The sequence below is a fragment of the Gopherus flavomarginatus genome, chromosome 5 (genome assembly GCF_025201925.1).
Source record: "Gopherus flavomarginatus isolate rGopFla2 chromosome 5, rGopFla2.mat.asm, whole genome shotgun sequence".
Classification (NCBI taxonomy): domain Eukaryota; kingdom Metazoa; phylum Chordata; order Testudines; family Testudinidae; genus Gopherus; species Gopherus flavomarginatus.
In genome coordinates, this window is record NC_066621.1 from 18,908,532 (window position 1) to 18,933,446 (window position 24,915).

At 40.2% G+C, this 24,915-nt stretch overlaps 1 protein-coding gene across 3 annotated transcripts in view; it reads right to left on the bottom strand.

The window, feature by feature from the left end:
• NUDT3 (nudix hydrolase 3) overlaps nt 1–24,915 on the bottom strand; it is a 57,893-nt gene that overhangs the window by 18,194 nt on the left and 14,784 nt on the right. For 2 of the 3 annotated variants that reach the window (XM_050953111.1, XM_050953112.1), the window contains 4 exons: nt 22,079–22,189; nt 15,647–15,691; nt 14,963–15,047; nt 11,562–13,997 (listed from right to left, as the gene is read on the bottom strand). The exons of the other annotated variant lie outside the window; for it this stretch is intronic. In XM_050953111.1, the coding sequence (XP_050809068.1) occupies nt 13,819–13,997; nt 14,963–15,047; nt 15,647–15,691; nt 22,079–22,189 (420 nt within the window). In that variant the 3' untranslated portion in view covers nt 11,562–13,818. Of the gene's footprint in view, nt 1–11,561; nt 13,998–14,962; nt 15,048–15,646; nt 15,692–22,078; nt 22,190–24,915 lie in introns of those variants that run through there. 3 annotated transcript variants of the gene reach the window in all.

The window sequence follows — 24,915 nt, forward strand, 5'->3', positions numbered from 1 at the left end:
GCTGTTAGTGGTTGTGATATTAGGCAGGCAGGCACAGCAGGGTTTTTCTTCTATCAGCTCCCCGGGTATAGCTACAATCCGAGATAAGGAACCTGACATTAAACGTAATGCCTGAACTCTAGGAAAGCAGGGCCACCTGAGAGGAGGCTGCCATACCCCTCCCTTCTTCCCATGCCTAACAGAGGGATACAGTTACACATGGGACATGCAGTCACATTGACACTTGTGCTCTTGTCTCGAAGCCAATTCTCCTTCAAGCCTTGCCTTTCATGTTTGCTCTTTCCTTTCAGGACCTACATGACCATTTCCATAAAGCTTTTTGCCATCCTCTTGCTGGATGCAGCACCATCAAATGGCACAAAGATTGAAACCATTAATTAATGCAGCAGCACAGGACAACTTTGCCAGGCATGAAGTACTACTACAAGTGGTGCAATGGTTATTTTTATCCAGCCACATACAGTGCTTGGCACAAGTCAGTGAAATAGATCTCTCTGCTGTAACATGTCTAACCCCCCCTTAAGGCTGTTTTAAGGCCAGAAAATTTACATTATTCAGACAGGGTTCCCTTGTCCCGATAGATTGTTTTGAAATCATCTCTAAACCTACAGCGTGAGTTTTACATTCTATTAATTCTCAGCTTTGGTAACGTCTGTGGATAAGAAGCTTTAACAGCACTGGTTAGAGAAGGCGGAGGATTAGCCACATACCCAAGCACTGCATTAGTGTGAGGGAAGGAAAACAACTGGTAACACTGATACCTCTATATAGAGTATCTGAGCCAGCTTTCTATTTTAGAGGAAGATGGCACTTGGGATTGGGATAAGCAAGCAACTTCTTTTCTGGAAAAGGTGATTCGTTTCTTTACAGTGGGGCACGAAGCCAGGGAGTCTCAGGCTGTGCGATCCTGTAAGTTAAGTTAGTCAGTATTCAGAGAGAATCTCCAGCGATAGCGCAGTGGAGTGCAAAGATTTGTACTAATCATTCAGTAGATGGCACTCTTTCTTCTGGGTCAATAAGGGCCCAATGGCATGGCATGATTTTGTGGAGCTCCTATATTCCACACGAGACCTAAATAAAATTGAGGTTTTAACCATTTCTGATTAGAGTTTATTCTAGATTGAAGTTTGTCCCAAAGAAGATATTACCTCACCTACCTTGTCTCTATTATAGATTGTGGCATTTTTTAAAAATAACATGGGGTTGGGAGTTTGGCCCCACAGTCCTAAGTCAGTTCCAATCTGAGTAATGCATTCTGTGCAGCTAAATTTCCCCAGCAGTTTGGACTGCTTAAGGTATTCTTTGCTGCCTGCCACACTGTAGGGTTGCTTTTCATTATTAAATTGCCAAATGCAGAATGAGGAGAAGATTGCAGTTCTGCAGCAGGTGAAGTCAAACCGCGATTGGAGAACTCTTAATTGCTCCTTTACCTCAGCCCGGTTCGCCGATGCTTAGGGTGCAGTTCCAGGTAATGGAAAAGGTGCAAGTGTAAAGAGTCTTACGGCGTTACCATGTACCAATGACATGTCTGTTTTTTTAAAATGGAGCTTGCAAGCATGTGATTTGTCACAGTGAAAAGGGATCGCCATCCACTTGAACTATCGCACTTCTCCTCTGGCCATTTCATTACTTGACAAAAATCACTGCAGCAGAAAAAATAGACGAAACAGCTTTCAAGTGTTTACTTGGTGCATTTATTGGCAAGCTACTTCACTATTCTGCTGTTTGGGGACACCTCGTGCCACTCTAGAAAGAGCTCTTTCCATGCTCTTCCCACTCACCAAAACATTTGCAAAAGGATGTTTTGCAGCATACTTAGTGGCGAGGTCCTGGTCCGGTGCTATTACAATACAAACACAAACCACCACCAGCAAATCTGAAACCTAAGAGGCAAGAGCACAAGTATCTGCATAGAGAGAAAAGGGAGGAGGGTGGAGCTGGGCATGTGGTGGTGTTGCTCTTAGGTGCATCCAAATGATTCTAAACACAAGCAAAGGAGCAGAGGGACACTTCAATTTTAGGATATACCATTCAGAAAAGGGCTTTAGTTAGGGCCTGTCTACATGGAGAAGTTGACGGGAACAGCTTTTGCAGAATAGCTTCCCATGTAGACACTCTTCTTCCATTATAAAAGTGCCTTTTTCCAGTTTAACATAATTCACTTCCAAAGTTTGATGAAGCTACATCATAAAAAAACACTCCTACTAGAAAAAGTGTCTCTACACAGGGAGTCATTCTGCAATAGCTATAGCGCTTTAAATTCACACCCTACCTTATTCTGGAATAGCTTCTCCACATAGACAAGTCCTTAGTCAAGATGAATGCCTTCGAGATAGCAGTACCCCTTAAATTTAGCATCCTTCTCCTGACTGCCAACTTACCTGGCAAATTCACAGAGGCAACTTGCTCCTTCAAGCAGGTTTTTCTTTTTCATCCTTCCATAATGTGTTTAAAGTTCACAGTGTCTGAGAACAACATTAGGAAGAAGAAACACCACACAGTAAGCACAGTGTGTGTGAAATCCTGGTGCGTTTATTGGTTGGCACTGGATTACAACCTACACTCTTGTCAAAACTTGTGTTCAACATTTTTTAAAAGACAGTGGTGCCCTCCCCCTCACACACCACTCAAATTGAGAGACATCTTCTAAAAAGGGAAAGGAACAGCACTCAGATGCCAGGGGCCAGAGCATCAACTGATGTAAGCCAATCTACCTCCCTGGACTTTAGTGAAGCGGTGCTGCTTTACATCAGCTCAGGATCTTGCTCAACCCATACATGGATTTCTTTAAAAAGTGAATTTAGTAAGGGTACCACTGACGAACCGAGAGCAAACTCCTCCGTGCCTTCTCTCTGGAAACAGAGAAGGATGAAAGTCCAAAATTATCCAGCTGTCTACTGAACCTGCCCAGCCTGGAGCGAACAAGAACAAAAAGGTGTGTGTGTGAATTATTCACTGGCTTAAACTAAGATCTGGCCCTTGAAGAAAAACATGTTTTCCATTCAACAAATTATACCTTGAACAAAACAAGAGAAGTCACAAATGAGAGAATCCAAGCCAAGGGATGAATAAAACAGGGACCTCTGCTGAAATACTAGATTTCGGAAGTGTCCCAGCAATCCTCTTATTTTTAAGAACCATTTTGATTTCAGAGACGATTACAGACATAAGTGTCAAGTTTACTCAAAGATCAAAGAAACAAAGTAATGGGTTAGCAGCACATCATGTGGGGGAAAAAAAAAAGCTTAGGGGGGTTAGATGCTCAAATCCCATTGAAATTCACTGAACTGGGTACTTAACTCCTTTCAGTTCCTTTGAAAATACCAGCCTTAGTTTCACTTCTGACAAACTGGCTTGCTTGAAGGAGGGAAAACTGATTAAACTAATCTGACAGTTTCCTTTGAAAACTGAATTACTCATCAGCAGTAACAGAACAGCCCACACTGATTTTTCCAGTCAAGAACATCCATTTCTAGCAGTGGCAGGAAAACTTGGGGGCTTACATCACGGCGGGCATTACCAACCACCCAAACCATTACTGTTCTTGTTTGCTGTCCTCCCAGTACATTTCAAGTGACTTCACATGTCTACTACTTGCAGCTCCCAGAAAGACAGCTTCTCCTGGCAGTTTCAGTTTGTTTTGCCAATTGCAGAAGTACTCAGCAGAAGAAGTAAAGTGTCAGTCAGAACCTGGACTGACCTCACAAAGTCCTGTCCATGGTCATAAGGATAAGTTCAAATGTCCCATCTCAGGCAAGGCCACACAGAAACACAAGTGAATAAATGTAATGTTTGTAGAGTTATAGTGACCCTGTTTGGTCTTGAGGTATCGAGATTAGGTAAGGAATGATAGAAAGTTGTGCTCATCAGACTTACTGAAGTCAAATTTTGCTGTTTTACTATAAAAGATCCCTCGTTGCTTTTTTTTTTTATACCTATTCAGAGAGAATTTTGATCACATCTGGGATTCTGTACTCCATGCTGGGGTACAGATTTTAAGATTTTGCTGATGTGTTTTTGTGACAAGACCAGGCAGAGAATGCAAGGTGGAGTGCCTGTAGATTTTTGGTTTTTTTACAAATGCTAATGCAGTATATACTATGACACACAGGAAGCTTAGTAAATGCCTCTGGAATCTGGGTAGCAGAGGAAATACCATCATGTCCAAAGTACAGCTCCAAAGCTCTCTTTTCAGCCAAAGTCACAAAAAGAAGGTCTTTTCACACAAGAAGGGAGGGATAGCTCAAGGGGGAGAGCACTGGCCTGCTAAACCCAGGGTTGTGAGTTCAATCCTTGATGGGGCCACTTACGGATCTGGGGCAAAAATCAGTACTTGGTCCTGCTAATGAAGGCAGGGGGCTGGACTTGATGACCTTTTGAGGTCCCTTCCAGTTCTAGGAGATAAGTAATAATTGGAGATATACCTAAGTGAAAAAACATGCTAATAAATGTACTTCATCTAGTTAAAGTGTTCCCTCCCAGCCCATCTACTCCTCTTCCTTGATTAGGTAAATGTATAATGACACTATAGCTAACACATCAGCTTACATTTATATACCACCTTCCATCAGAGGATCTGAAAGCTCTCTACAAAGGTGGATGAGTTTTTAAACCCATTTTACAGAGGGCAAATGGGGATGCAGGGAGGTGAAATGACTTGTGTCAAGTAAAAATGAGTCCTTGGCAAACAGAGTATAAGCAAGGTCTCCTGAATCCCAAATCCTCTGTTGTAATCACTAGATAATGCTGTCTAGTTAGCAGGAGGGGCCAGCTGAGTTGTGAGGGGAAAATAACTCATTATCTGCAAGAGAACTGCAGAAAGTTGTTAATGTAAATAGCTTTATGCAGAAGTGTTTTTTAAACACAGCCTGCCCCAAAGTTTACTGCAGTGTGAAAGTCCTTCTAAAGGTGTCTCTGCACTGCAACAACAGACCTGCGGCACCAAATCTCAGAGCCCCGGTCTATTGACTCAGGCTGTGGGGCTAAAAACTGCAAAATTCCAGCTCAGGCTGGAGCTTGGGCTCTGACACACAGTGAGCGGGAAGGATCTCACAGCCTGGGCTCGACCCCAACCTAGCACATCGACACTGCTATTTTTAGCCCCACAGGTGCTCAGACTCTGTGCTGTGGGGTTTTCTTTGTAGAGCAGGCATCAGATGACAGAAGACAGTACACATGAACTAAAGGACTAGATTGTCCTCTCTCGGTCATGCTATTGCCACTCATCTGTTCTAACGTCCTCTCTTTAATTGACACAAGTTGTGTGCAAGGGGCTGTAACTTGCTCAGCACTTTCGTTCTAAAACAGCTCTCCAGCTCCTGAAATTTAACATTTACTTCCTCTTCTAATCCAAATAAAGGAGCTCTGCAGAAATGAGCATTTCCATCTCTTTCAAAGTACGTGCTAGATATAAACATTTGCTTTAGGATTTTAAAGTTACTGATGACAGCAATCACTGAGGCTCACATCCCCTGTATGGAGAGTGAACCTAAAGAGATCCATCTCATGAAAATAATGACTTCCTTAAGCCCTATTTGTACTAGGATTTGTGGATGTTACTAAATCCATGCTGAAAATATTTACCTGCTATTATACTTCTCAGCACAGTTACAGACAGCCTGACTGAGATTAGGGGAAAGAGAGGCCAAGCACACTTTCTGTAATGGCAATGGAAACCGTTTAACCTTGTATACATTAGCCTACATATGCTGTTTTCAGCAGCAGTTCAGGATCACAAGATGCTATCAGTTTGCAGCAACAGGTCAGTTTCATGGTGTAGATGGGGCCAGAGAGACCAAAAGATCCCAAGCAACCATTTCTCCTCAGTCACCTGCCACAGTATTGTTTTTAATGACCAGCCATGACTTCTACTCAAGGAAAAGTGAAAAAAAACAAAAACATAGCACTTGCAAAACAACAGCAGATCATCCACTTCCTTCTCAGCAAGAGATGGTTGTTGCAGACATAATGCATTTAGAATTGCTTCTTTAAAGGAAGGAACTAATGAGACGTGTATGTTAGAGCAAGAGATGAGATACAGTCATGTTCTTAATAATTAAGGACAGTAAATGCTCTTCTGTTTAAGCTCTGTCCAGCATGTATCAAAACATATCTGACTTCGCACTTTTATAGCAATCTCAAAGCACTTCACAAAAGGTGAGAAAATATCCTTATATTTTTTGCAAAAGGTGAAACTTAGGCAGAGGGCGGTTAAGTGACTTGCCCAAAGTCAACTGAGAGAGTCAGTGGCACAGTTGGGACTAGAACCCACACTGCTTGGCAATCGGGACCCAAGCTTTAATGACTAAACACTACCCCATACATTGCATGATTTAAAAGATGACTTTGTGATAAACAGGAATTCCAAGAGCTTTTGCGTGATCTCTCTCAGGTGAAGTTTGGTTTACAGTTTGTTCAAGTGTTTGCCTGATCAGACGAGAACTAGTAAAAGTAATGTAACATTACTCCATACAGCAACTGAAGTGGACAAGCTCTCACTATATTTTAGTTGAGTCCCCTCTCTTCCCCTAGTCCAATACCATTTCTTACCTTCCATGGCAACAGTCCTCCTCACTGAGGACTGGTCACAATCCTCCCTAGGCAGGACATTTTGGAGCAGATTCCCACACTAGTCTCTGCTGATCTAGAAGCAAAAGATCTTGAACGTCAATCCCCACCATAGCAGCACATTGTGCTACTCCAGCATTGGCCTCAGCGTAGCTGTTGCATCTTGCAGCACAGCAGTTGCAGAAGGTATACCCAAACTCAGTATCTGCCTTTCCAGCACCCGTGTTACAATTACAGTCAAAACCCACTTAAGACAGAGGAACCAATTCCTCCTCCTAAAAAGGAAAGCAAATCCCAAAGGGCCCATTTTGACAGAAGCAAAAGAGAGCAGTGGATGCGAAAGCAAGCTTCCATCTGGCTATAAAATAAACCACCTTCAAGCTGCAAAGAGAACTACATAGACCTCATTCAGGACTTTCCTCAAATAAAAACCCCAGATCCATATATCCAATAGTTTCACATAATGTAAGAGTATACACGGACCAAGCTCTCTAGGCAAGAAGTGGCACATTAGCAATGCTTTCAGTCAAGAACTTAAGCATGGTCTCCCAATGTTTTATTTCTCAGATCCGCATCTAATATAGTTAGAGACTCAAAAAACAGCATCAACTCCCATGATCAAGGTTTTACTTTTCCATCCGCTCCAAACAGCAGTGTTAAAAGAGCTTATTGAGTCACCAATATCCCTTTACTAGATTCAACATTTTTATCCATGCTCATTAGGTTTAAACTAATTGGTCAACACAATTCATCGCTAATATTAACTAATTACTTCAACACTGTCTAGCAGGCTAGATCTTCAACAGGTCCAGATATACCTTCCTTTCACAGGAGATGATCACAGACTTACACCAACCTGTCGTCTAATTTCAAGAGAAACGTCTTCTATAGCTTCGCCTTGGGATTTTAGAGTTGTGAAGCTGTGCTGAGGTTGAGTATTTTAGCTAAATTAAGACTCCAATCTTAATTATGAGAGTGTAGTCCCATCACTGCAACTCATGAATAAAGACTTTGCAGGGGCGGGAAGGGGAAGGAGATCAGGCCCTCAGCATTCACATGTTTCAGGATCCCAATCGCTATACTCACATGAGTTGTCACACTACTGGCCCCATTCAGTCTTATTAATTTAATCCAATTAAGGTGTTTTGAATTCTTTAAAGTTTTACACTCCAGTTTTTACTTTACAAAGTAGATTTTAATCAAGTCAAGGTTTTACCACACAATACACTTAGAGATGCACACGCCAAACTCATATTTCATAAGATCTTCCAACACGGAAGAAAGCAGCAAGGATACTGTGGTCTCAGAGGCAGTATTTTGGGCTTCAGTTGCTAGATGGTATGTAATGTGACAAGAACAGGAATAAAATAGTTTTTCCAGTGATGATAGAAAGTAGTTCCTCTATACAAAGCTGCCATAAAGAAGATGAAAAAAGCATGAACTCCTCCCTCATCCCCCTGCTGTGTAAAATAGTGGATTTTGCACATCTCCAGTAAGCCATGGGTCTAAAACAAAAAAACAAAAACAAGCAAAAATTCATCTTTGTGGGGACTTCAGAAGATACTTAGCTTTATTCTTGGCAACACTACCTGCCAGTTTGCAGGATCATCAGCCCCGCCAAAAATCCATTAATTCTCCTCTTCCTGTTTCCAAGGAAAACGTACCACTTGCTGGGGCTTGAGAATGCGAAGATCTTCAGTTTCATCATAACAACGTGTGTGTTCCAAAAGGTACTTATAAGTACATACAATAATTTATGTAGGACACTTCTAATTCAAATGCAGACAATTTGAACAAATTTAAAATCCCCCACAAAATACAAAAGGGAAGAGAAAACCATTAAATCTACACCAGAAGCTCCAATAAGAACACTTTAATCTGGCAGGTAGATTCCCCTTCCCCTCCACATTTTAATCTTTAGAAGAACTAATGTGTTGGGTAACTGATCTTCCAGCAGCTCAACCATTTTTATTCTATTATTCTGATGCACAAATACCTGCTGGTTTCAAGTAGACAATCACAGCAGCCAAATCAAACTAAAGCTTGCACCTGGGAAAATACTGCCTGAAGGAAAGCATCGATATTCTGGCATTGCTAGGGTAAACTGTTCTAATGTCTGAGTTCCAAGTCTAATTATTCACAAGAAGATCTTCCCTCAGACACTTTCCCCACCCCACACTGTCACAAAGGAGACCCAAATGTGAACATGCTTGCTCCTCAAGCTAGCAACAGCCCAGTGCCCCAAACTATGAAGCTCGAACAGTCAATCCGAAACCTCTCACGGGCATGGGGACTTCAGCATTCCCATCAAGCAAAGAGGGTCATGCTGAAAAGGCAATACTCAGAACTAAAGTCTCAGCTGAAAACCTTTTATGTTCAGATTCCAGAAGGCAAGACATCCTAATAAAGTCTGCCATGACGAGATAAGGGAAACCATTCACACAGAAGATACTTTATTACAGAAAGGCCTGAGCAGAGTATTACCCTGCCAGTGGAAAGCTGGTATATAGCTCACCACGTTTTCCCCCCATGACTGAAGAACAATGTGGCTTGGGGACATTTAAGTTTGACAGACAGCCAAAACCAAGCGAGCAGCGAGAACATGGCTGCATTTTATTTTTTAAAATCAGTTACCCCCCAGTAAAACATTCAGTGTTTTTACCATCAGCAGTAACTCTCCAGTCACTGCCACCCATGATTTGCTTGAATTCTGACTAGTGTAGGAGCGCTAACTTCCCATGTGCTTCAATGGTTGATTCTCAGGCAGCTTTTAAAACAGGCTCAGTGGCAGATGTGGGAAACCATTTACACTTTTACCCTGATTAAAAAATACCAAAAAAATCCAAAACACATAGGTAACTGTTTTTTCTAGGGATCACATTGTAAATCTGCCCCGTGTCAGGTTTGAAATAACCAGAACGCTACTGAAATGACATATTGCTGTGGCACTCACCATTGTGGTTGGCAAATTTCAGAAGTAAAAATGGCCAAGGACAATACATTTTTGGGAATGGAGATGGGGGGGTGAGGATAAGATGAGAAATTGCTAGCCATAGTGGCATACAGATTAATAGGGAAAAAATAAAATTATGGCTAAGTGTGTAAGAAACTTAGATATATAGAGAGTATGTGGGAAGAATAATGAGAGACTGCCCTGTATTTCAAAAAAAAAAAACATGGAGAGAGAGAGAGAAATCAAGCTAATTACTTTATAGAAGGGATTATGCAGTTTTGTTTACTGTTAAAATGGACTTCTTTCTTTTTAAAAAAGCCCTAATGTGAGTTAATTAACTCGAGGTTAAAGCCAAAAGAGATTTACAATAACTAATTTCAAGACTCCAAGATACCATATTTTACTCACAGACTTTCTAAATGGTGATACTACAGCACAAAAATGCCACAGCAATCACTGTTCCACTGTACCAAAATAGGGTTTCAGAAATAATTCCAAGAACCTGAAGCATACTTCCTCCTTCTAAGAGAAGGGCTATTCTCTGTTCAAGCCTCTTCTACACTGGTGCTAACACTACTTCAGCTCCGCCAGGGTTAGTTACGTTTAGCACCATAACGCAGAGGACCCTCTCGCTGCCACTAGCATTTTAAGCCTGGTGTCAGTTAAAACTGCTCTGAGCAAGGTTAAGCAACATGGAGCCAGATTTTTAGGTGCCTAAAGATGGAGACAGGCTCCCAGGGAGATTTTTGACAATCTGGCCCATGTGCTTAAAATGCAGGTGGGCAGCTTGCAGCCCATCTAGACTAGGGCTCCCAACGTGGGTAATTTTGCTGGAGCTGAATCAGCCTGTGCGACAGTGGGAAATGTTTGCCAAGTTTCCCTAATGTAGACAAGCCCTATGTCTCCATGTCCATGTATCACTGTCACCCTCCAACTCTGACCCCTACTGTAGGACACAAAAGGAAAACCATTATTCCAAGATCTCAATATCCAGAAATTTCTCCTCTCTCCTCCCTTGTAAGCAGTCTTGCCTCCTAATACCCCAGTGTCTCCTCCTTATATATGTACAGAATAAAGGTGCAGCTGGCAAAACACTGGGAAAAATTATCAGGTGAGTGAATTTACTATACTGCACTGAATTCCAGGCCTCTGATTCTCATTAGAATCCTGGGTTCAAGGGTGCTGAAGAAAACCTAATACTTACACACAATAACGAACCCCTGGTGTCTGTGAGAGGTGGAAAATTTTGACCCAAAACAAACACATCAAAACCTTCCTAGTTGTGGCTAGAGCTTTGTAGTGCCAGACTTCCCAGACTGCTACAACCGCAAAAGATTTCTTAAACCAAATCTAGAAATTTCTCCCTTATTCTGTTTTGAGAGCACTCAAGATCATATTGGCTAATATCCAATGCCAATGAAGAAGGAACTACACTGCAGGATATGTCTGCACCAGACAGTTAAACCAGCATCTGCCCTGGCTAAGTGAAGGTCTGAGACACATCCTAGCTCTAGATTTAGGGTCAATACACAACGCTATTTTGGGAGGTAATTTCCACCCTTGCTAGCATGTTCAGAAGCACCGGTCTTAGCAATGCTGGAAGTCCTAGTCTAGTTTGGAAGCCATTTTGTACACTGGGTCAGTCAGACTTGCTCTGGAGAGGTTTAACTGACATCATGCTGACAATAGTTACCAGAGCCCCCATCTTAAAATCCTGATGTGTTTGCATATGAAAGGTAGCTCAATTATGAGTCCCAAATCAATTTAGTGTCATTATGGACAAGATTACTTACGCTGATATTCCACATGGCTATACGAATTGTTACAGAAGAACCTCAGACATTGGGAAGATGCGAACTCTAGCTGGCGGTAAGAGGGAAAGATTTATGTAAGTCAGGAATAAGGCTTGTTTTAAGTACACAGCTTTTGAATAAAGACTACTTCCACCCCAGAGCTCAATCTTCTATTTCCAGTTAATAAGGCATAACACCAGCCACTCAATGTAACCGCATTAACAGCATGAAGTCATGCCACATTAAAATACTTTCTTGGCACCATTTATTTTTCTGACCCAAACAAAGAAGCCACTAGCAAGTCATTAACAATATTCTAGCCTAAAGTGTCAGTTTAACAGCCCTATAAAAACATTTTTAGATTTAAGGAAACAAAAATGTGCATGCTATTGATATTAAAACTGCAGTTACTCTTTCAGGAATACCAGCTGCTTTTTTTGCAAAGCATTTGTAATGTATTAATCTATATAGTGAAGGACAAAAACAACTGAAGGCAGTAGATGGCTGTGTTGTTAGGGGCCGCTAACGGCTCAGAAAGAGCGGATTCTTTTACTTTCTTGTCCATTTCTGGCTATATTATTCAAGCCCTTTTTAAAGTTATGTTCAGGCTGATCAACAAAGACTAAGAAGGGACTGTACATTTGTTTCTAAATTGAAGTGAACAGAACTGGTGTAATTTAGGCTGAATTCCAGATGCTCAGTTTCAAACTACTTCTTGAATAATGCCTCTCAGCCTTTTCATGTTGGCGATCACTGGCACTGCCTTTGGCCTTGCTATCCCATACTGATGAAAGTAGGGAGAACAAATAGAGGAACAGAATGGGATCTCAAATTGAACAGCCTCTTGCCAAAGTAGTGAAAATACCAATTCCCATTACCCCAGCTCCAGTGATATGTCTATCAGAATTTTATATTGCAAGTGCTTAATGGGAAGAAAGAATGCTCTTGAAAAGTATGAGTATTTATTAGAATAATTTCTGTTAAATATAAGGAAGAGTACTGCAGATTTAATTTCACATCTTGGCTATGCTCTGACAAAGGAGAAGTTACCAAACGCAGCAACTAGCTCCTGTCCCAAGCCAGGGATTAACTAATGCCCCTCCCAAACTTTTCCCTACCCCTCCCACCCTCCAGCCCGAACCCTTTCCATTTTATTTCCCAACTAGACAACACTGTTGGCAAATCAAGACAGCATGAAACTTACATCAGTAAAAAACAAACAAAAAAAAAAAAACCATGAATTGTGCCAATGCATCAGGGCAACTATCCTATTAAATGATGTACTTCTCCACACTAACATTTCTGCTTGGGAGCCAGCTGTACCTTTGTCACAGAGGATGATAGTTTTAACATTCTGAGTATGCTCTGTGGTACAATTGTAAGTGCTGCAACGCCACATACAAGAGAGATTCAACACCTGATTTCCCCCCCCGCTCCCCCAAGACTTTTTTCAGGGACACAACAGGGACATCCCCCAAGGGTTTGTGCAATGACACTCAATAAGTACAATCCAATACTTTAGCACAAATTACAATACCCAGTTGAGCACAGTATAAGGCATGTGGACAGGAAGAGATATCAGCAATATGCAGCAAGATGGGAAAGAATTCCAAAAACAGCAGGGCAGCATTGGTGCTTGAAGCTCCCATTGGTTAGATTTTAACCCCACTTTGAATCCCTGATTCCTATCACTGAGGCCAAAATTCAGTTTCTATCATAGTGTTTCTGAGGCTGTTTGCTTTTGGCTGGGCGGTAAAGACCAATTCCTTGTGTTTCATTCTAATACAAAAGCAGAAATGTTGGCTGAATCTGTAGAAGAAACTGAGCACCAGGGATGCCTGAAGGTGATCAAAACTTTGCTCTGACCATAAAATGTCACTGCACTAAGTTTCGTGTGTTTATGGGGGAGTAAACTGGCCCAGCCATTAGCATGGTCACAAAAAGTTTTGTATTTAAAATAACAAGGCAAATTATGAAACCCTCTTTTCACAAGTAGCCCAGGTTTAAAAAAATTCCCACAAAATTAAAAGTTAGATTCCTCCATCTAAAAAAATAGTTTATACATATGCGCTGAAAGTGACCACCACAGGTCTGAACAGCACCTTACAGTACAGACTAAGACTTAAAGAATTGATCTCACATTTGCAGTCTTTAATTAAAAAAAAAGAAAAATGTCTGGCTATGGCTGGGTTGACACATATGGGAACACTTCAGAACACAAGGCAGAGGCGAAACGAGCAGCGTCTCTCTCCAGGCCAGGGTAGCGGTGTAAAGGGAACGGGGCACTTCATGCACAAAATGTATTTTACAAAATAAAAATCCAAAAAAGCAAAAAACCCCACCTTGCACTAAACTGCAACACTCTTAACACTTGCTTTACCACAGGCTGCTGCCCATGCCTTGTTCAACAGAGGAGGCATGTGAAAGGGGGTGGGAGAGGGAAGAGGGGGGAAATCCATGTTTCAGTTTATTTTCCAAAACTCTCTTTTATAGGGACATCTTCAGTCATCTGATGTCAGAGACAGAACTCTCATTAGAGTCAGCATATGAAGTGGTCATGACAGGAGTGCCGTTGTTTGCCAAACAGCCATGTCTCAAGGTTTCAAAGTATGAGGCCTGCACTGGTTTGTGGGACTTCAGAACTTCTTTAGCATCTTCTATCTTAAACCATTCCCTTTTCCTTCCTGTGGGTAGAGGAATAAATTAGTAATCGCAGTAAGAGGACTAAAAAGATAGACATTTATCCCTTCTGTGAAGTTTTTGCTGTTGACTAGCATTCTGTCCATGTCAACTGTGATTAAAGTGGAACAATGTAGTGGGCTTGGGGCCAATTCAAAAATCCCACGAGACTTCTCTCATTAGTCTTTTGATCTCATAGCGACTGAAGGGTCCCCCTAGCCAAGTGTAACACAGATGCCTCCAACCTTCCACAAAAGATGTTCATTAGGGTAGTAAGTCCAGCATCCGATTAATGGTGGTTTTGGATTCTGAGATTTATTTTTTAGATGTTATTTCCATGATTTCTGCGTGGGATAGAAAAATATAAACACACCACTGATTTTAAGGGAATTCATAACAAATTTTGAACTCCATCTATCATTTAACAATTTTCTCTTTTTAAATGACATGCTCCTGAAAAGGAGGAAATGATGGCACTCTCTGAAACCTGGCTTGGCATGAAGAAGTGCTTTTTCCCCAAGGCATCTCAATCCTCTTGTAAAGCATGTGTCTCTTTGTACTGAGACCTCTCCTGAGGAGAGCCTGCAAGATGAGCCCAATTATATGAGGGTTTTTAAGAGGGTTTTTAAGAGTGTTGACAGGCATCCTGCAGGAATTATACTGACACACTCATTTTCATTTGGGGATCTGATAAGGATTTAAATGCACAGCTTTCAGGAGTCAGTGGTGAAACAGAAATGCAAGAACTACACAAAACATGAGTCTCTATACAAACGCACTGAGACGACACTTAAAGGACCAGGGAAGGAAGAAGGAATCAACAACATGATCATATTTTTGCTTTCAAAGGACAAGTCAATAGAATTCAACTATTCTAACCATCACTTACAGTAAAGGGCGGGGAGTTGGCATGCTTCTGCATGAGAGGGACGATGTACACCAGTAACGCTAACAAGCAAGAAAGTCTTACCAATATTGACAGAGTCCTCCCAGTCCTCCAACACGTCTGTGACAATAAGTACATAAACATATGTTCTGTGTTTCCTGTCCCGATTCTGAAAGGCAAAATGGACAGGATTATGGCAGAGCAGGCAAAAAGACAACACCCAAACAAAATCCTAAACCCTTTATTTTATTTTGGGGGGAGGGAAGCGAGGGAGAGCGGATTACTGAAAGCAGCCTCAAGCCTTCCTTTAAAGTAGTGACCTTATTTAGTCTACAAAACTGCAATCAGTGGTCTCCCATTTCAGATCAAGAAAGTTGTTCAGAAAGGGTTAGTGTGTATAAAAATCAAGGGACTACAATAAGTTGCATTAGGATGAAGTAGCGTACAATAGTCCACACACAATAAATAGGCCCCACACTATTCCATGAAGTCTTGCTCTGTACTGCCGGTGAATGGCATTATTTAATATGAGAACTGATTTTGATTGCGGTTGATCACCAGCTATCCTACCTGAAGTGGAAACTGAGCACTCAGCACCTCTGAGGGAACAAACAAACAAACAAACAAATAAAAAAAGAAGCGGGGGGCTTTTCCTCCAAATCTGGTTGTCTAGTTTGGTCAACATGCATACTGCTGCAAGCTTAGAAAGAAGTTTCACTAAAATGACATTTTTGCAGCAAGACTTTACAACCTGAACAATAAACTTACCTCAAAAATTCCTACTAATCTTCCTAACGTCCCTTTCACTCCAGCCTACAGAAAGCACAAGCAGAAGAAGGTTTAATGTTTTTAATTACGGCTCAGCTCATTTCCTTATTTCCAGTGTGACAGCAAGGTTTGTAAAAACAGGAAGCAAATGTTGCAAGCAGTCAATTCACATGAAAACAGTGTAATCACCAGAGGGATGATGTAACTGTAGCATGAGCCCCAAAAGCCTGGGATCCATCTCAGAGAGAAATATCAGTCTGACACCTGCACATCAAGATACCCTCAATCATCAAACAGCTCTTATATGGCAAATTGAACAGAAAGACATGCTCAGCACAGTTTGAGCCCGGATAAAACTTGCTTAAAATAAAGGGGAAAAGGTTGAAGATCTCTAAGATCAGCAGGCTTGGGTTTCAAAGCTGAAAATAAGTTTGTGTCAGATGCAAAAAGCAGTTTGCAGCAACACCACTTGTTCTACTGAAAGCTTTTATTTCCTTGCAGCTGAGCTGAAGAAAGTGTGGGCTGGAATTTCAGTTTTACTTTGGTCTACTTGGGTTCAAAGGCTGAGTCCACACTAGAAAATTTTAGGGTGAGAAACCTCAGGTAAAACCAATTGAATCCTATCTACAATACAGCTTCCATCACAAATACTGGTGGTGAATTACAAGATATGAAGTTTGCTATTTCAGACAAGGGCCAAATACATCTTAAGGGCTTTTGGGGTAAAATGTTTGTTTTAACCTTTCCTTTACCCACATTGTTGGGTATGTAAGCCTGTGGACTTAATTCTCTTTTATCATATAACTACCACAGTACTGTGGATAATCAAATTTATAGATTAAAAAAATCAGACGTATATAAATTGGATTTTTTAGTTAAATTCAGTACAATTTTAAATACATATATTTAAATTAAATTTAATATCAACGTATTATATGGCCTAACCTTACAATATCTATTACAATAATTTTAATTAAATTAGCACAAACAACTAAAAATAATCGTAATCAATCACAAGATTAAAATAGTTGCGATTAATCAGTTTTATTTTTACTGTTAAACAATAATAGAATCCCCATTCAAATTATGTCTGATGAAGTGGGTATTCAGCAACAAAAACTTATGCTCCAATACATTTGTTGGTCTACAAAGTGCCACAGGACTTTCTGTTGCTTTTTACAGATCCAGACTAACACGGCTACCCCTCTGATACTTGACATTCAAATTACAAATATTTTGGATGTTTTTCTACATATTCAAATACATAAAAGTACTGTAGTGCAATCCCTAGCATGAAAGTGCAATTTACAAATGTAGAATTATTATTTTTATTTTGTTTGAGTGCAGTTATGTTTAAAAAAAGGTAAAACTTTAGAGCCCACAAATCAAAGCATGAAGGGGCATATGAATGTTGATGTGCCAGATGTGCTAAATACCTTGTAACCCCAGCTTTAAAGTACACAGGAGTAGTTAGGGTAGTTAAAATTTAGGGTTCCCCATTATTATTTCTAATCTTCCTACCCTACCCTTCATTAGGGATTAATTTTGCAAGCAATGAAGGATACAGCAGATGAAAAGTACATTTTAAGTTAGCATTGATGTTTGCCACCTGCAGGTTCAAATCAGTTCTTATAAACACATGGGATCCTTACAGCTTCAGTTCAACAGCCTGGGAAATCTTTCTAGTCACACGCAATATTTAAAGTCTGAGTACTTATATTTTTGTATATCCAGCAAATAAAGGCATTTACATACCACGATATTGACTGTAATAAGCTAATTATAATTCAAGGTTAATTGTACTACAATGGAACTGGAGACACGTGAAATTCATATGCATCTGGGCAGACAGCAAATTATTTTCTAATTCTTCATATGCTCTATTCTTACATGTAGAACAGTGTTGGAATTCACATCAAATATTTAATTAGCTGATGCAACATAAAACAACCTCTCACAAACCAATAAATTCAAATAGTGAGAGAAAAAAGTGAAAATGGCTGCACAACACTATTATATTTAAATGTAGAACTGTTCAGAAACCAGACAGTTTCTTTCCTGTAGGAAATTTCACATTTCATTCTGGATATGAACAAAAAAAGTCAGAAATGCACATTTCTATGGAATGGAAACAATTGAAAAAGTTCATTTCACTCAAATATTTCCAACATTTCCAGCCAGTTCCCTTGCACCCTCCAGCGCCTGCCCATCAGGTTGGCAGCCAGCCACTTGGGAAGACTCACTACCAGGTGGGAAGCCCAGGGAACTAGGTAGGGAGATAGCCAGCCGAAGTCCTGAAATCCTGGGGAACCTGTCAGGCAGGCTGCCAAAGTTCCTGCAGGCCCAGGGAGCCAGGAATCCCCAGCAACCCAAGAGGTGGGCTGCAAAGGAGCCAGCTGGGTCTACCTGCTCAGCCAATCTCCCATCTCCGTATATGTAGGAGGTGGATGCAGTTGTCCCAAGAATGTCTGGGGATCAATTCTCATCAGAAAGGAGCTCCTACTAGTGCCCCCATAACACAACAATCCAATTACTGCTCTTCAAAAATTTCTGAAATCAAGCGATGGGATGAATTCTTTTAAGGTTCACACAATAGTCCTGAGTTCCAGGAAAAACTGATACCCTGATAAGACATCACTTTGGACCACTGCCTCTGCCAAATTAGCATTCCAAACTGGGCACCTCAGCTTCTCAAGTCCAGTAACAGATTATGCTCATCATGACAGGTCCCCAGGCTAGCATTTTAGCACATACAAAGTAGTTCTGTGATCATAAGACTGAGATTTCATATTTTCTGTAATTCTGTGCAAGTATTATACATTGCACAATTACACTTGGCATATTGAAATTTGATTTGCAGACTAAACAAATACAGCTAAGTAGCATTTAATGATTACATTCATTGGATTAAGAAGTTATAATCAGCTACTGCAGTGATCATATGGTCCTCTACCAGGTAACTACACGCAATACATCACTCTTCTGAAGTTCATTCGAGAGGAGTCTTCACAGATGTCAGCATTTGATAGATTGAGGGCAGAGGTGGAATCTGAAATCACTAGAAATACAATTAGGTGCTGCAGTAGTCAGCTGTTCCTGCAACCCTGCTCCTTTTGGCACTTTTGATGTTTAATGTTTGTTGAGCAGCATTTGAGCAGGCAGGTACTTCACTTAAAGCAACTCAACCCTGCTAGGCTGCCATAGTTTGAATTACAGTCTCATTCGGCAGCAATACACGTGAGCAAGCAAACATCAGCTGAGCAAGAGAGGATTATCTCAGCCAGCCCAAACCAGTTTCTTCACTGCAAATGGAGTCCATGCCAAGGCTTCCTTTCAACCACTAAGCTGTCATGGAAAGAGAGCAGCTTCTCCCAGGCTCTCAGCTGCCAGAGAAAGGGAGGGTCAATGCAGATTTATTTTAGGATTTGAAAGGTGAAGCCACTGATCTACTCAATGAACCTTTGACTTCAATATCAAATAGCTTAATTATTAATAGTGAGTTGTTCATAAAGCAGGGCTGTGTCTCCAAGTAGAACATTTTTCACTAGCCCGGTTGAACTATCATTTGTCTTTTGCCAGCATCATATTTTGCTATAGTCTTGATTATTAGTAGCTCAAGTTCAGTGTGCCACGTTACAGCTTGGGAACAAGAAAACTGAGTAGTTTCTCAATTTCAAAGATATGAGCAGATAGAAAAATATCTTCATACGAAAAAAACCAAAACCAAAAACACACCCCAACAAAAATAGACCTCAGAAGAACTAGTGGGCTTTGGGAAGAGAGGTTCTTTTTAAAACATAACCATTTTATTCTTTCCATGACATGCAAGCAAATAATTGCTATGAGAGACAGCTGGGTGCTGCCAACGATTTTCACAAGCACCATTAACCCCACCTGCATTTAAAACCGAATGCCATGGGCCTAGTTATACAATGGAGGTGAACAAAGTACAAAGTACAATACCCTGCCCCACAATCCTTCTCGCTACACAACTGGGGGAGGAAGACAATCTCAGCTCTAACCTTATCTGACTTTCAGCACAAAGCGTAATATGAGGGGAAGCAAGAGTGGAAATTTTTGAAAAAACCCTCAAGCGTTCTTCAAATACTTGCAATGTGTTAGTTGAGTTTTAAATACTTCAGAGGTACATGAACCCGCTTCTTTTACAGGAATAAAGTACGGTGCCAATGTGCGGTTAGTTAATTTAAAAATGGCAGTTACTTCCTAATACAAATTTTTATGGAAGAGTTAAAAAGGAAAGACATTTTGATATTAAGAGGCTTAGAGTGTATACAGCAGGTGGTATACATAAGGATTTTTAATTCTGATATGTAGATTTTGAGGACCTCTGAATAGATACACAGAACACAGGAACTGCTGTATTACACCAGACCAGGGCATCACTTAGTCCAGCATCTTGTCTGACAGCAGCCATTTCCAGATGCTTCAGCAGACAATGCAAGAAATTCCATGGCTGACAAATATGAAATAATTTGCCTATGGGGGAAGTTTCCTCCAAACTCTTATCAGTTAGCTGTTGACTTATGCCCTGTAGCCTGATGGTTTAAAATCCTCATAAAAACATTTTAATTGTTATTTTATGCAATTGTGGACCTCCTTGTTATCTATATGAACATCTAATCCTTCCCAAATCCCTGAACAGCTCATGGCTTCAGCTAATTTGTGGAACTCACTGTTAGATATCATGCATGTTATGTAAAATAATAATATTTTATCAGTTTTCAATGTGTTGCCTTTTAAATTAATTGAATGTAGCTCATTCTTCTAACCGAATAAGCATCTACTTGTGTGCTCAAATTACTTTCTCTATATAATTCTGTATACCTGTCACCTCTCCTTCCAGACCAGTCCCGTATGAGGAGAGAGCTAAATGATAAGAAGTGTTTCCATGCCTCCAATTATTTTCATGGCCAGTCTCTGGATAGCCACACAGGATTTAAAAAACCAAAACGAGACCTGGGGGAAGGAATAGCTCAGTGGTTTGAGCATTGGCCTGCTAAACCCAGGATTGTGAGTTCAATCCTTGAGGGGGCCACTTAGGGATCTGAGGCAAAAATCAGTACTTGGTCCTGCTAGTGAAGGCAGGGGACTGGACTCAATGAGCTTTCAAGATCTCTTCCCATTCTAGGAGATAGGATATCTCCATTAATTTTTTTTTATTTTATTTTATTTATTATTGGGCCAAAACACAGTTTTAATTTTTTCCCCAATAAACAGACCTCAATGATTTGAAAGGTACCATTAAAATCTTTTATACCAACTCATGGACAATTCTGTAAGGATATGCCTTTTCTTAAGCTCTGTTTTTTTAAGAAACTGCTTTTTATTAACTATACAATGTAAAATTCAACTTAAAACAATACAGCTTCATTTTAACTTGTTTCAATTAAAGGTCTCGGACAAAAAGCAGTGCTTCTCTTGAAAAAGAGAGCCTTTTTTAAACAACTGTACTACCTTTCTTCTCATTTCCTATTTTCTTACACTGTCTGTAACTTTGGCATCATGCATGACCCTTCCCCTTCCTTCTCCTCCCACAACTATCTTGTCTTCAAACCTATTGTTTCGTTGTCTTCACATCACACCTTCATTTCCTCCCACATAACACTAACAAAACATTTTCTTATTTTTAAAAAAAGAGGATATCTGCATTATATTTGGGGTGTGTGTACAAGAGAAGTACCAGCAACCATTTGAAAAAAACATTTTAAAGTCTAGTAACAGTAGCCAGGAATTGTATCACACTATTAGATACTAAACAAACAGGACACAAAAGACTACTGAAAGTGAAGGCTGTACCGGGAATGGAAGATTGTCTCTTCACAGCAAGAAATGAGATGGGACAGTTTTAAACTTAAATCATTGTTTAGCTTTTTTTTGGGACCTATGAGACATACCATGCACATATTACTGAAGAGAATTTATGTATTTTTCACAGTTAGATGAAGGAAAAAGATCATTAGACATATATTTGTAAGTTTCTTAAATAGATACCAAGACCCGCATTCAATCTTAATTCCATTTGTGATGAGAATATTCTGTTCTGCACCCAACATATATCCTGTGGTGTTCAATTTAGAAGTTATACACTTATAGAACTGTAATCAGTTCTCTATTATACATGAGCTTTGTACGTGACTTTAAATGATTTTTACCCTTAAGGCTATGAAGATAGAAAAGTACAGTAACAGACACTGTCACTAACAATGCAAGCACTCTAATAAATTGCAGGTATACTGAAAAATGAACCAACAGGCTGAAAATACTTTTCACAACATGCAGATTATTTTGGCAGCAGGGGAAGGGAAGGAAAGGAAAAATAAGGAAAAACAAGAATGGAAAAAGAAGAAGAAAACAGAGCCAACTACCAACCATAGAGTGAGTCCAAGTGTTGTGTTCTTGTTGACTACATACCTCTTCACAGACTTCCCGCACAGCAGCCACGTTGGGCTCCTCCTCAGGCTCCATGCCACCTCCTGGGACAATCCATCTGTCTGGATGGCGACTACTGCTCACCAAGAGCACCTGCCAATGAAAAGGGTTATATTTCAAAGCAAAACAGAATGCAACTGATATGTGTACTCTCATGGTAGTATGCTTTTGTGGGACCTGGCTTAAAAAAATATAAGTTCTCATATACGACCCCTAAGACTGGTCAAATTGGGGTTCTGAAAAATATTCTGCTTCTTCCTTCTGAGGCCCAGCCTTCCTTAACCCTGTCCTATTTAGACTGTTGCACATACTCTATTTAGTAAGCTACTCCAAGTTCTCCAAACTACTCCAACTACTACTAATCTGGAACAGGGATACTCAATCTTGAAAAGACAAAATAAATGGAGGCTGAGCACCACAAAATTAAGGTTAGCAATTTGACATGGCATCACAAAGCACATCATTGCAAGTCAATGTCATCATATACTGTTTAAAATTTCAAGACACATCACAATACAGTATCCAATAGTCAAGACACTTTACCACTACGTGGCACCTGTCCACACCTACATTACATGAAATGGGAATTTTTTTTTTTTTAAAGTTGGTTGGGCACAGAATTAAGGTAACTTGCCCATGTAAAATGCTAATTTTGATAGTTTAATGGAAAGATTTTCAAGTTGGTTGCCCAACTTCGCTTTTGCCTTTGAAAAGTTTCCCACTGAATGTACATTCTATGCAGTACTGCACTAAGAAAACAAACATGTTAGGCAAGTAATTGCACACCTTTTATTTAAAATTACATGCATGTCCCAACTCTTATACCCCTTTCTGGCTGCTGAAAAGAAGAGATGTTTCTCATCCATCACACTTCTTCTGACCCTTGGGACTGACAGGAAGGGATCCCAGCCAATCCTGTCCATTCTCTCCCTGCTGCCTTGTGTATCAGGCACCATAAGAACCAGTCCTGTGATCAGCACTCAGTTTCCTCTGCCTCAGATAAGGTAGAATATAAAAAATAAATAAATCACCAATTAGATCTGTGAAAAGCAATATCTGAAATGTTTGAGTTTCATCAGCCTAGAAAGAGTAAAAAACAAAACAAAAAAAACCCCACACATTCCCATTTCAACAGAGTTAAGTTTGTGAACCAGCAAAATAGGTTTGAATATATCTAAGTAGGAGCAATTCAAGTTTTCCCCTAAATATGTATTTTTGAGGTGTTTCTTTGGAGCATCTTTAATGTTCTGCTATGAAATATAATGTGGTTTTATTTGTTTGCTTATCCTCTCCCATAAACAAATGCTAACTGTTAATCCCAGCTGTCTGAAAGTTCCCCCAAGGAATACCTGGACATTGTGTTTACTGAATCTGGCTGTGATTCATCCACAAGGAGAAAGACAAGCAAAACACAAAATCTGTGATGTTTTCCCAAGTTTCTAAGTGATGTTTATTCACTCAATCCACTCAGAGCTGTCATGTTACATATCTCTATTTCACTGGCACAATTACCAAAGTAGCTCTGAACTAACGCAACTGTTCCACAAACTTTCCAACAGAACAGTCCAATTAGGTTGCAGGCCAACTGTAATAGTTTCACTCAAACATTTCAGAGCTAACCTGCAGAAAAGACTACGCCTATGCCTTACTGTGTAAATGCTGATTTTTATATATTTAGTATTGAAAGATTAGAGCAAATTAGCATGAGAAATTCTACATGCACATGACTGTACATTCAAAAATCACATTTGCGTGGAAAGCAAACTTAAGACTTACAGAGTTCCCTCCACTTTTGACACTTTATATAGTCTTGTCTAACAACCGATCAATTTGCAAAATAATGTTCTTTTTCTGTTAGCTAGAAAACTTACTCACAAGTTACACTATGTTAAAAGAACATTAAGATTGCAAAATTAAGCACTCAGAAGTTCAGGAATGCCAGAATTATGGTTGCCTGTGAGATCTCAATTCAGCCCTCGTGTGTTTGCACTATTATACAATCTTTAAACGTGCGATCATATACCATTTTTTCCAGAGGACTCTTGCCTCGTTTCAGTGCACACTCATCGAGCAGTCAGTCAATATTTTCAAAAGCTCCCTGATCTCAGTTCCAGTAACCTGACCCAGACCCAGCACCACCCACAGCAACTCAGCACAGCAATTACAGGTAAAGTCCTGGGCAGCCCCAACCTGGAATGTGCCCAGTACAGACAGAATCTTTCTGGAATTTAGCTGCTAAAATCTATAGTCTATACTGAGCATAAGCAAACTCCAGTTTGTAAAAAGCTTATAACCTAGCCAAATTCAGGCAGACTTTCACAAGAGTGGCAAAAAGAACACCCGACACACAAACCACCAGTCCCCCGTGAAATTTCTAGTTCCTACTGCAAAGCATGGGGCAACAGAGTGTCTAAGAAATGCTCAGCACAATTTAACAAGGGCAAAACATTTTCCTCTAACCTTGTTCGCAGAAACAGCAAAACTATTCTGGCTGAATTTTCTAAAATACTTCAGCATGAGGCAGACACCCAGAATGGAAAATTTCAGCCCAAACAGTTAAGATAAAGTTACAAGCAACTGAAAACAGGGTCATGATGGGAAGCATCAGGCAACCTTAATAATATTTGGTGAAAGCAGACCCACCTATAACAGATATAGTAAGACCATTTTTTTAAATTTATTCAAATAGTGAATACAAAAAGATTGTGTATTCTCCTAGTACTGAAACCTCCTCCTCAATTATTGGAAGTGGACCACATCCACCCTGACTGAATTGTTAACACTGGTTCTCCACTTGTAAGGTAACTCCCTTCTCTTCA